Source organism: Aethina tumida, chromosome 2 (genome assembly GCF_024364675.1).
Source record: "Aethina tumida isolate Nest 87 chromosome 2, icAetTumi1.1, whole genome shotgun sequence".
Taxonomy (NCBI): Eukaryota; Metazoa; Arthropoda; class Insecta; order Coleoptera; family Nitidulidae; genus Aethina; species Aethina tumida.
Window position 1 is genome coordinate 3,325,615 of NC_065436.1, and position 14,831 is coordinate 3,340,445.

Genomic DNA, 14,831 nt, shown 5'->3' on the forward strand with positions numbered 1-14,831 from the left:
TCCCATTTTAATTCTAATAACATATTAAATAAAATAAATTATAATTTATGCAATAATATATTTAAAAAAAATTGTACAGTATATTTAAAATATTATCAAAAAACAACAGTTTAAATAATTACAATTAAAGCTATTTATTATTACACAATAATAATATTAATTATTTAATTTTAATAATTTCTTCTATTATATAAATTTGCATATATAAAATTTTTGGTAATTAAAATTAGATTATTAATTATTTAATTTGACTATTTAATATACATAATTAAAAAAATTACTAATGATTTATTTTTTATAGTATCGTATAAAAAATACGTACATTATAACAAATAAAGTATAAAAATTACAAAAAAAAACTAATTAAAATTATATTTATTATCTCTCAATTTTAATAATATTTTTTCATTTATAACAAATTATTTAATTTTAATAAATTCTACCGTTATTTAAATTTTCATAAAATAAAATTTGTAAATATGTATATATTATGTATTTTTAATAATTAATTAATTGATACTAAAAGATATAAAATTATAATTATTATTTTTCAATTTATAATAATAATATTTTTTTATTTATTATAAATTATTTTATTTTACTAATTATTAAAATTATTTATTTTGTTAATGACTTATACTCTTCAATATTATAAACATTTTTGTATGAAACAGATATTTAAATAAATTATATAAAAATAATTGTATAGTGTGTATATTTAAACAGTTTTCAAAAATAATAATAAATAAATTACACATTAAATTAAATAAACTAAAAAAAAAACTACTAAAATTTTATTTAATTATTTATTTAAATTCAAATAATACTGATAAATTATGTTTCTATTTAATTATTTCATTTCAATAACTTAATTTAATATAATAATATATATTAATAGGAATATATGTTATAATTTTAAGACAAAAACAAGAAAATATATATTATATAATTATAATAATTAACTATTGAAATGATTAAGTTAAAAGCAAAAAATTAAAATAATAATTGCTGTGGATATATTTAATTATTATTAACAATATAAAAAAATAAATAAATATGTATTATGTAGTTTTATTAATTAAAATTGTTAATATTTCTCAATTTTCATATTAGTTTTTAAAATAGTATTTTCACTCATATATGCAATAAATTTTTAATTAAAATCTTAAGATTAATAATTTTATATTATGTATTTTTGTTCATAAAATTATTATTTATTTTTTTAAATGTCATAAAAATATAATAAAATAAATAATATTTTTAAGCAAAATAGATGTTGAAAAAAAATTTATTAACTATTAAGTAATAAAATAAAATATTATATGAAAATGAAATTGAAAAAACAATGAATGAAGTTTTTCTAATTAAAATTAATTAATAATTTAATCCCTTAAATAAAATTTTATTTTTTTATGATTATAATATATTATATAATATTCTCGATATAATAATTATATTAATTTATTTTATTTTAAATTTTATTCCCCTGTTTAGTACAAAAAATTTTACAATTTACAAATAAAAATATGTATATATGTATTTTAACTATAAACTAATAATTAGACAATTTAATTTTGATAAATTATTTTTCAAAACAACTAATTAATTTATTTAGTTATAATTTTATTTATTATTATTTAAGTTTTTTTATAAATATAAATAAAATTTTATAATTATATTTATAAAAATTATTAATGACTTACATTATACAATATTATAAATATTTTTATATAAAATATATAATTAAATAAATTATATTAAAATAATAATTTAATAATTAAAAATATTTATTCTTATAATCTATATAATAATTGTTTTTAGAGTATAAAAAATTTAATAATTTATAAATAAAAAAGTAATTTTTTTATTTTTAACCATAAAATATTAATTATAATTAATTTTGAAAAAATATTTTATCTGTTTATAACTACTTCCAATATTTTAATTTATTTTATTTTACTAAAGAAACTATTAATCATATATTCAATATATATATATATATATATATATATATATATATATATTAATAAAATGAAATTTTAAAAATTTTGTTAAAAAAAAAAACATTTATTTCTTTTATAATTATTTAATAAATTAAAAAGCTTAAACAATCTAATAATTATTTAACAAAATAATGTAAAATTTAGAAAATAGAAGTTTTAAAGTACTTTAAATAGAAATATTTTTATTTTTTTATAATTATTTCATAAATAAAAATAATAAAACTTAGAAAATTAAAAAAATTGAAATACTTTAATTAAATAAATAAATAAAATTTAAATATTCTTTTCTTTTTTAATTATTTAACAAAAAAAAATTATAAAATTTAAGAAATAAAAAAGTTTTAAAATTATTTTAGTTGAAATATTCAAAAAATTATAATATAATTTTTAAAGTAATTAATAATTAAATTAATAAAAATTAAACATTTGTACCTTTTATAATTATTTTATAAAAAAACATAGAAATTGAATTACTTCCAATATCTTAATTTAATTTATTTTACTAAAGAAACTATTAATAATATATTTAATATAAATTTATTTTATTTTATTTAAATTCGTATTATTTTTTACTTTCAAAATGTTGTATTTATATTATTCTAAAATGCATATTTACAATATTAATACTTATTACCTGGACACACATTTAATAATTAGTATATTATACTATGTACACTTATCGACACCAATAATGGTAACGAAACAAATTTACACATGACACACAAAACTATAAATATACCATATGTATTAGAAATACCGGTAAAATTACTATCTCACGAAGTAATTACATTGTAGGTATTACCCTCCCACGTCCCATATACCAATTAATAAAATGCACTAAGTACATGCCATTTAGCCAAGTGTGATGCCCACGAATTCGATTTTATTTAAAGACCAAACATTTCGAGGATCCACGACCGTCCCAAAATGTGTTGCAACCTGACGAATTTACGGTCGGAAACCGTTCAAAGTTCGGCCTGTCATCGTCGAGGCCTCTCCATACTCGCCGAGCGTGATTCCCTCGCCGTATTTAAGCCCGATGGCCTCTTACCGCCGACTCACTCTGAAATTCACTCACCTGAAAGAATCATGTGTTCGAACTTGGAGCTGTAAAGTTTTAGTTAGTTTTTAATTTATATTTTTTTTTTTTTGGTTTGTTACTGCCGACAGTGGTTGGGTGGCTTACTGCCGATGCAGCTGTTTGCCTTCCGTTCAGCTTGTCGTTTATTTTGTTGTTCGGTTTAAATTTGGTGGGTTCTTTGTGTGACGGTGCGAGGATGAAGATCACGACGGGGTCGCAGCTGAAGATTCAGCAGGGGAACAACAAGTACCAATATTGGGCTGCCATTTCTGGTGAGTACTGTCGCAGCTTTCTCTTACCTTTCATTAATTCAGTTAATGGCTCAGGCTGGGAACCTGAAGCAAGCTTTAAAAAATTAAATAAAATTAATGGCAGTGTCCAATCTTAAACTGGAGCAGCAACGACAACATGATCAGCTGTTCCAATGTGTGGAAATTATAATCACAGAATAATGACTTTAAAACAGGTATTAATTTACGACAGACGAATAAATTTCAATACCATTACCACTCTTTAAGGCTAAACAATTATAATCATCCTTTGTTCCTCCCCCAAAACGTTTTGAGTGCTTTCAGTTCTTGAAGCTTTCTTTGATGGTTAAATCAGAACTAAACCAGGTTTGGTACAAAAAAAGAACAAAGACTCAGACATTATTTTGCCTTGGCAACACATTTTTAATAAACACACATCATCACCCACGACAACCTGCTAAAAAAGATCATTGTCCCACATCGAAACGGGTAATTAATTTTCCTCTGAGGTAAATATTTTCGTCCAACGTTTGACTTTCTAAGTAACGATCAGCAAAAAATTTATCGAACATGCAAATTAGTTTGTTGTTGATAAAGTCTAGAAAGTTGGGACGAAAATACAATGATGTAAACCCAATAATGTTTTCACGCATGTTTTTGAAGTTAGAATGTGCGTTAGTTTTAAAAAAAATGCGGAAATCAATGAACGTTTGTTGTTGTTCCTTTAGACTTTTACCTTGAATGGAATAACAATTAAAAGAGCTGTATAAATTTACGTTACTTCTTCAATGCCACCGATGTTGAATAAATTAAAATACGAATTTTGAAACAAGGAACGGTGATTTAAATTAATATTTAATGTTAGCATTAATTATATGCTAATTTTATGTGCACATGAGAAATATTTTTGTCGACGAAAAAATTACGAATAAGAACAAAGTGGTGTGAAGTAAATTAATATAAATAGAATGTTAATTTAAATTTGTATTTAATAAACACATGTTCGTATATGCAAATTAAATTAAGGTTTAAAATGATACAATTAAGTATAGTTAAAAAGTGAAAGTTGGCAAATACAAGGAGAAAGAAATTTGTATAATAAAAGTAAGACAACAAAATAAAATATAGTAAATATACTAAAAATATATTAGATTATTTTAAAATAATAATTTAATAGGTTATAATCATACAATATAAATAAAAATAAAAAAATATATATTTTAGTTTTTAAAATCTAATTAAAAATATTATAATATTAAAAATTAAATGAATATAATTTAAATCCTTTTTTATTTTAATAGTATTATTTAATTATTTATTTTTATCCCTTTAATTGAATAAAAAAATAATTTTATAAAATTTAAAAGTAATGACATATGAAATATTTTAATATTAAAAAAAATTAAACAATTCTATTTTTTATAATTATTTAATAAGTGAAATTCAAAAAAAAATAAATAAATAAGTAAACACTGTTAAATTTTTACAAAAAATATACAATTGTATAAACTAAAAGAAATAATTAAAAAAAAAATTAAACAGTCTTTTATAATTATTTAATCCAATAATTATTTAACAAAATAATGTAAAATTTAGAAAATAGAAGTACTTTAAATAGAAATATTCAAAAACTAATAAAATAGGAAAAAATTATATTAATAAAAATTAAATATTTGTATTTTTTATAATTATTTCATAAATCAAAATAATAAAACTTAGAAAATTAAAAAAATTGAAATACTTTAATTAAATAAATAAATAAAATTTAAATTTTCTTTTCTTTTTTAATTATTTAACAAAAATAAATTATAAAATTTAAGAAATAAAAGTTTTAAAATCATTTTAGTTGAAATATTCAAAAAATTATAATATAATTTTTAATGTAATGAAATAGGAAACAATTAAATTAATAAAAATTAAACATTTGTAACTTTCATAATTATTTCATAAATAAAACATAAATTAATTAAACACTAATTAATTAAACTATTAAAAATATAAAATTTTCTAATTGTTAATAATACTGTAATTTGAAAAAATTAAAGAAATAAAATTTAAATAATTATGTGTTTTTTAATTATTTTACAAAAAATAATGTAAAATTTAGAAAATAAAAAAAATAAATTATATTAAATTAAAAAATTATTTTATATTTGTCAAAAATAATAAAATAGGAAAATATTAAATTGATAAAAGTTCAACATTTCTATCTCTTATAATTATTTCATAAATAAAAAAATTGAAACACTTTAATAAAATTTTTAAGAATATATAACTTTTTGTTAATAATTTTGGTGGAATTTAAAGAAGTTAAATAAATTATTTTATTTATTTAACTAAATATTTGTGTCATTTTTATTTTTTTTTTTATTTTTATATGAAATATATAATTAAATAAATTATATTAAAATAATAATTTAATATATTAAAAATATTTATTCTTATAATCTTTAATTGATTCTAGAGTATAAAAAATTTAATAATTTATAACAATAATAATAATAAAATATACTTTTAAAGTCATTTTAATTGAAATATTCAAAGAATTATATTGTAATTTTTAAAAGTAATAAAATAGTAACTTTTTATAATTATTTCATAAATAGAAATAATAAAACTTAAAAATTATGTAATTTTTTATTGTTAATAATTCTGAAATTTGAAAAAATTAAATAAATAAAATTGAAATATTTGTGTCTTTTATAATTATTATTTAACAAAAAAAAAAAAATAAAATAAAAACGTTTTAAAGTACTTTAAGTTAAAATATTTAAAATATAATTTCATAATTTTTAAACGTAATAAAATAGAAAATATTTAAATTATTAAAAAATAAACATTTGTATCTTTTATAATAATTCCAAAAATAAATATGATAAAAACTAAAAATTAAAATTAATTAAGCATTAATATAATAATTATATAAAAAAATATATAATTTTTTAATCGTTAATAATAGTGAAATTTGAAAAAATTAAATAAACAATATTTAAATATTTGTGTCTTATAATTATTTAACAAAAAAATGTAAAATTTAGAAATTAAAATAGTTTTAAAGTTTTTAAATTGAAGTATTAAATAAATAATTTTATAATCGTTTAAAATAATTAAATAGAAAATAATTAAATAAATTCATTTTAAAAATGTGTGTCTTTTATAATTATTTAACAAAAAAAAATGTAAAATTTAGGTAATAAAAAATCCCTTAAATTAAAATATTCAAAAAATAATTTTATAATTGTTAATATTAATAAAATATAAACAAATTAAATATGTGTGTCTTTTATAATTGTTTAATAAAAAAATGTAAAATTTAGGAAATAAAATATCTTATAAAAATATAAATTCAAAAATGGTTTTATAATTAAATAATTAAAATAATAAATAGAAAACACTCTTTAATTAAACTATTAAATATATATATATAAATTTATTATCATGAAAATTTTGAAATTTGAACAATTAAACATTTGTGTAATTTATAATTATTTAATAAATAAATCCTAAAACTTTTTTCCTTTTAAACATTAAAAATATTATTATAAATTTTTATTATATTTTAAAATCGTTAAAAAAATGAAATAAAAAAATATATATCAACTTTCTTGTTTTATATAATTAAAAAAAATGATAAATTTAAAAATATAATGTAGTTATTACTAAAAATTAATAAATAATATGTAAAATATAAAAATAATTTAAATAATTATTATTACCTATGGAAAGTAATAAAATATTAAAGTGAGAAAATGTGATAAATATCGAGAAAAAAATTATGAAATTTAAATAATTAATTAATATTACGTAAACTAAAGCAAGTTAAACAAAAAAATTATAAGTAAAAACACATTTGAATTGTACAAAGTGTGACTAAACGTTTGTTCCATTGCGGAGACTAATTTGAAGAAGTCGACAAAATCAATAGGTCCTGCATGGTCCCGTTCCCGCAAAAAGTTCACGTCAGGAATAACCGAATCACGCGAATCATCGATGGCGCCGCGTTTAACGACCCCATTTTAATAATAAACTCAAGGTAAAACCCGTAAAATCCATTACGCGAAATAAACAATAAGAAAACGAAAAAATACACGACTGCCGCACTTAATTAATAAACTCACGGACGCAGTATTAATGTCGCAATAATTTGTTTGCAAACAAACAGATTTGCAATGAAAATGAACGATTGGATATTTTCTCGACGTGCGCAAATCCCGGAAACTTGTTGCATCATGCGAAAAAATCCCGACGGCCTAATGAAATTATTTGCAATATTGATCTCTATTTCTAATTGTGGCTTACGTAACGATAATTATTAATGGGTAATTATTTTCAGAAAACATTTGTTACGCATTCACCAATTATTAAATCAATTAAACTTTATGTATAACATAATATAATGAACACAGCAACGTTCAAAAACTTTAAATAAATATAAAACTTAAAAACTTTCCACTTTAGAATGTTATTATTAGTTCAGTATCTAATCAGCTCAGTTGGGAAGTATAACGTAATGCAGATAATGATTAACAATTAGCCATAATTAATTTTTCACACAGTGACATAATTATTGCAAAATTTTGCTTATCAATTAATTCAATTAAACAGGGATGACTCAACATAGTTGTAAGTCAATTTAAACTGAGATTTACTTAATTAATATAAGATTATTAATCAATATTTTTAATAATTAGTCTATTAAATTAAGTATTTAATAATATAAATAATCTACTTTTGTTTTAATTATTTAATTAATAAAAACAGTAATAATAATTAAACATATTAAATTTATTTAATGACCAAGTTGTTCTAATTAATTGAAACTGACCAGAAAATTAGTAAATTTACTTAATTTTACAATTATTCAATAAATAATCAAAGAAATTAATATATAGTGTGGTTAATAATTAAAATTGTAAATATTGCATAATTAATCAGTTAATAATTGATTAGTAAAAATAGTAATAATAGTTAAACAAATCAAATTTCGTTAATAACCAAATAGGGTTAATTAATTGAGACTGACCAGAAAATTAGTAAATTTACTTAATTTTATAAATATTCCAAAAATTAATCAATAAAATTAGTTTACAATTTGTTTAATAATTAAAAATGTAAATTAAATAGTAATTACTGCATAAGTAATTAATAACAGAATTAATCTATTTGTGTTTAATTAATTGAGACTGGCCAGAAAATTAGTAAATTTACTTAATTATATAAATATTCAAAAATTAATCAATAAAATTAATTTATAATTTATTTAATAATTAAAAATGTAAATTAAATTGTAATTACTGCATAAGTAATTAATAATAGAAATAATCTATTTATGTCTTAGTTATTTAATTAGTAAAAATACTAATAATAATTAAACAAATTAAATTTCTTTAAGGACCAAGTAATTTTAATTAATTGGGACTGACCATAAATTCAATAAATTTACTTAATTTTACAAATATTCAAAAATTAATCAATAAAATTAATATCCAATTTGATTAATAATTAAAATTTTAAATTAAAATTTAATTACTGCATAAGCAATAATATAAATAATCTACTTGACTTTTAATTATTACTATTTAATTGAGAAAAATAGTAATAATAGTATTTCTAATTAATTAAGGGTGACCAAAAAATTAGTACATTTTCTGTAAATATTAAAAAATTTAATAATTAAAAAAGGTAAATGAAATTGTAATTACTGCATAAGTAATTAATAATAGAAATAAACTATTTGTGTTTTAGTTATTTAATTTAGTTTAATTTAATTTTATAAATATTCAAAAATTAATAAATAAAATTAATATCCAATTTGATTAATGATTAAAATTTTAAATTAAAATTTAATTACTGCATAAGCAATAATATAAATAATCTACTTGACAATTAGTTATTACTATTTAATTAAAAAAAATAGTAAATAGTATTTCTAATTCATTGAGGGGGAAATTCATTTTGTATATATTAAAAAATTAATCAATATAATTAAGATATAATTTGTTTAATTATTAAAATTGTAAGTCAAATTGTAAAAACTACATAAGTAATTAATAATATAAATAATCTATTTGTGACTTAGTTAATCAATTAGTAATAATAATAATAATAATAATAATAGTTAAACAAATCAAATTTTATGACCAAATAGCTCTAATTAATTGAGACTGATCAGAAAATTAGTAAACTTACGTATTTTTACAAATATTCAAAAATTTACTCATGACTTAACTATTTAATTAGATAAAATAGTAATAGTTATACATATAAAGCTTTTAATGGCTAAAATTAATTAATAAAATTTTTTATTAATAAATGTAATATTTTTGTATTTATGATAAGTAAAATTTGAAAAATAAAAAGAAAAATAAAATAATAATCATTAAATGTAATTAATTAAATAAAAATTATATACATATATATTTTTTATAATGATTTAATTAATTTATGCATATAGAAGGACATTGGAATGAAATCATTATTTTGAAACCAATTGAGAAGTATAACGCAATACAGATAACAATTAACAATTACCCATAAATAATTTTTCACATAGTGACATAATTATTACAAAATTTTGCTTATCAGTTAATTCAATTAAATCTAGATGACCCAATAGGTTGTAAATTAATTAATTAAAACAGACCAAAGACTAATAAATTAATAAATAGAATTAATAAATAATAACTTTTTTTTTATATAATTAAAGTTGTAAATCATATTATATTTACTTTACAATTAATTAATAATCCAGTTATAACCAGAATTTAATTAATATCTTGTGCAATAATCCAGTTGATTTACAATACACAAACATAATTTTATTAAAATAATCCTCAAGTTTCGAGATTTATGGTTAAATGATTTCACCACAACCATTAACATTAACGTAAATTTAATGTAGCAACAATTATTGCTGTTCTTACAATAAATACTTCATTAATCTTTAATCATCCTGTCCAATAAAGTTCGATTAACATTTCATGCAAATTTCCAACACTGATATTACAGTGATAAAACCAAATTACTTACGTATTTAAGTGATATCACTATTTCGATTGTTTATCTTGATCTAAACAATAAATGGACCGGCATGTGTGGGACATAAAGTCAATAAATTTTTTTTATTTACCACACACGTACATTTAATCGCTGATAAATCGGACGAAAATTTTACGTCAATATGGAAATATTTTCGACATGAAACTGTCGAAAAACCTTGAAAAATTTTATTTGTTTATATTAGTGAAATTTTACAACGTGCTGTTTAAATTTGACATTTTTATGTAAAATTTAGTAATTATTTATTACTGTGTTTTACATTTTTCTAATTTTTTTATTTAATAATTTTGTGTGACCAAAATGGAGTGGAAAAACATTGAAAAATTTAATTTGTTAGTAAAATGTCTAATAATTTCATTTTTCAAAGAAAATATTTACCCCATACTATTTGGAAATAATAATTAAAAATAAAACATTAATTAGGAATTTTTTTTAATTATTTATTGTAGATTTGTGACAGTTCTAAAAATATATATTTTTCCCATTTTTCTTATTTTTTATGTCTAAATTTATGTGTCAAAAATGAGACTAAAATGGAATAGAAAAATCTTGAAAAATTTGATTCGTTTATGTTACCAAAAATTTTATTATGTTCTGCCTTAACTTTGGGATTAAAATGGAATGGAAAAACCTCGAAAAATTTTATCTGAACTTTGGCATTTCATATGAAATATTTAATAATTATTAATTTCTGTTTTCAAAGAAAATATTTACTTCATTTTATATGGAAATAATAATTAAAGAAACTAAAACATGATTTAACAATTTTATTTAATTTTTTATTGCTGTCTGTTTTAAAAATATATATTTTTTCATATTTTTCTATTTATATTTTAAATTTTTGTATCAAAAATGAGATTAAAATGGATTAGAAAAACTTTTATTTATTTATATTAGTAAAATTTTACCATTTTCTGTATTAACTTTGGTATTTTTTATGAAATATTTAATAATTATTAATTTCTATTTTCAAAGAAAATATTTCCTCCATATTTTTTGTAAACAATAATTAAAGGAATTGAAACATTATTTAGCAATTTTGTTTAATCATTTAATGACATTTGTGTCAGTTATAAAAATATATATTTTTCCCATTTTTCCAATTTTTCATTTCTTAACTGTGTGTGACAAAAATGGAATTAATACACCATTATTTTTTTATTATTTAAGTTTAATTATTATTGTAATTTTTAATGTTATTTTTTGGGTTGATAAAAAAAGTATATTTAGTTATAAAATTTACTATTTTTTATTTTATAACTAATAATTATCTTATTTGTAACCAATTTTTTTTCTATTCCTAAAAAAATATCCATTTTAATTCATATTTTATGAAAATAATTTATTATTTACATTATTTCATATGACAAAACTAAAGTTGAGAGACATTTTGATATCATCATAACCACCTCTATTAAAATTCATTTGCTTTAAAAATACATATTGTACCTACTTATCTAAATTATGTGTGAATAATTTATTATAACTTGTTTACTTCATAATTACAAACAATTAAATACATATTATAGTACAATCGTGATCACTTACTACAAATAATTAATATATGGTTCTATGATCACAGTTTACGTAACAGTGAATGCAGCAACATTCACAAAGCCATGAAAGACAATTTTCATATTTCACTTGTAGGAAAGACTAATAATAAAACTGTAATTAATGTCTCTTAAAAGGCAGAAAATAAAATGCAAAACATGTTCATGCGTCACATATTACAGTTTGAAAATACACTTTGGCACCTCACCGTAATATATTTGGCCTATAGTATCAACTTTTTGTTATTAACGACCCACAATTTGGCTTAAGGTATCAAATAAATGGCGTACTTAACGAATTCCATTCTTTTCCAGCCACCTTAACGATCGTCACCAGTGGCATGCACTATGGATGGCCCTCACCATCCTTGGAGAAGCTGATCCACGGCAACTCCACCCTCCAACTAACCAAAGACGAGGGATCCACCATGGCTGTGATGGTTCTTTTGGGTGCAATAATAGGGTCCCTCATCGTGGGCACCACCGTGGACATCCTAGGGAGGAAGAAGACCATTATTTTGACGTCGTTCCCGTTCTTCGCCGCCTGGATTATGATCGCCTACGCCAACTCCCCCCTGGTGCTGTTCGTGGCCCGGTTCATAGCTGGGGTGGCGGACGGATGGGCGTTCACGGCCGTACCGATGTACATAGGAGAAATAGCCGACCCTAAGATCCGGGGGAAGCTGGGGTCTGGAGTCTCTGTGGCCTGGATCTTCGGGATGTTGGCCATCAACGTTATAGGTTCCTACTTGAGCATCAGGACCACTGCGTTGATATCCGCCGTGTGTCCGGTGCTGGGTCTGGTCACTTTCATGTGGATGCCGGAGTCGCCTTACTATCATCTAATGAGGGGCAAATTCAAGGACGCCAAGCACAGCCTGCAGACCTTCAAGGGGCTGTTGGATGTGGATGCTGAGCTGTCCCGACTGTCCAACGCAGTCAAGGCCCAGACCAGAAACAGCGGCAAGTTCCTGGATCTCTTCACGGTGAGGAGCAACAGGAAGGCTGTGGCCATCATGGTCATTCTCAGGACTGCTCAGCAACTCAGCGGCGTCACGGCCATCACGTTTTATGCCAAGATGATATTCAAGGAAGCTGGTGATGATATTTCGTCCGAAATAGCCACCATCATCTTCTTCTCCGTCCAGTTGATGTGCACTGCTTTGTGCTCCTCCATAATAGACAGGGCAGGACGACGTCCCTTGTTGCTACTCTCCATAGCCGGGTCAGGATTAGCTTTGTTGGTTGAAAGCGTCTATTTCTATTTCAAAATGCATACTGAGCATGACGTTTCCAAGTTTTCTGCGGTGCCAGTCACTGCTTTGATCGGCTTCATAATTATTTTCGGCATGGGAATGCAAAGCATTCCGATTTGTATGTTGGGTGAACTGTTCCCAGCCAATGTCAAGGCTTTCGCTTTGTGCTTGGCTGATATTTACTTCTGTATTGTTGCCACCATTATCTCGAAATTCTTCCAAATGACGAAAGACGAGTTTGGAATTGATTTTGCATTTTATGCCTTTACGGTTAGTTGCGTGATCAGTTTGACTTGTATTTATAAATTCGTACCGGAGACTAAAGGTAAAACATTAGAAGAAATTCAGAAGCACCTCAAAGGTGAGGAAGAGGATGAAAAAGAAAATGAGAAATGTATTGAACTTATAGAAAAAGCATAAATGTATGTGTTGATATAAAACAAAAGGCTGATAAATAAGAATTTAATATTATAGATATAAGAATGAGTACCACACGTACTTAATTTTTTAATTTTCTTAATTAGTTTAACTGCTTTAGATTACCTATTTTTGTACTAAGTAAATTATTGTTATATTAATTAATTAAGTACAAAATATTTTTTATACTGTGTATGAAAATGTAATTTATATATAAAATTTTATATGTTGAATTGATTTTTTATTTATGCATCCTGACACAATTTGATAGTTAATTATCTACATTTTTCTCACAAGAAAAAAAATTAACCCTTAATTACATTGTAAAATTAAATTAGGTGAAACATATGTTTATTTATTTTATGTATGTAATTAATAAATAAATTATATGAGAATATATTTAATAAAGAAATAACAAATAATTATAATTATTAACTTGGTTAAAAACCACTTAACATATTAGAAAATCTTAAAATTAACTGTAATATTTAAAACCTTGACCACATTCTACAGAAGATTATAAAATATAATAATATAAATAATTGATATAATTGCTTGTTACTATTAAAATGTGTGTCAAAATTAGAAAACTTGTTTAACTTTTTTATTAGTTTTATAAATATTTTTCATTCTTCTAGATTGTTTATTTTTCTTAATTACTTTTAACATTTTAATCAGTCGTTTCATTTTAAATAAAATACACAATAATATTAAAATATTAAAAATAATAATAAAATAAGAGACAATATAAAGTAATAAAATATTAAGAAAAAAGAATTGTATAATCAATTAAAGTAAATTTATAAAAAATAAATATTTATATGAATTAACATAAAATTTATTATAATAAAAAACAAAAAAATATTAATATTTTCAACTATTTTATTAAAAGGAAAATACTTTAAATTAAAATGACAAATTTATGGAAATTTTACAATTTCATTTTTTTCAGTTTTTACTGTTGCTTTATTTTAAATGAAATACACATAATATAAAAGCAATTAAGATATATAATATTTAAACATTATTATTATATTTTAGGGATAATATAAAATAAATAAATTTACATATTATTTTTATTGAAAAGAGAGAAATAAAATTAAAATTATATAAATAATTAAAGTAAATATTACAGTCGCATTATTTTAAATAAAATACACAATAATATAAAAATAATTGAGATTTATAATAAAATAGGGGTTAATATAAAA

At 20.6% G+C, this 14,831-nt stretch overlaps 1 protein-coding gene across 1 annotated transcript; it reads left to right on the top strand.

Moving 5' to 3' along the window:
* The first annotated feature begins 3,067 nt into the window (after positions 1–3,067).
* LOC109600603 (facilitated trehalose transporter Tret1) lies at positions 3,068–13,853 on the top strand. The gene is made up of 2 exons (XM_020016776.2): positions 3,068–3,356; positions 12,263–13,853. Exons 1-2 carry the CDS (start codon positions 3,281–3,283, stop codon positions 13,621–13,623), a joined length of 1,437 nt encoding a protein of 478 aa, XP_019872335.2. The 5' UTR covers positions 3,068–3,280; the 3' UTR covers positions 13,624–13,853.
* Positions 13,854–14,831: the final 978 nt, after the last annotated feature.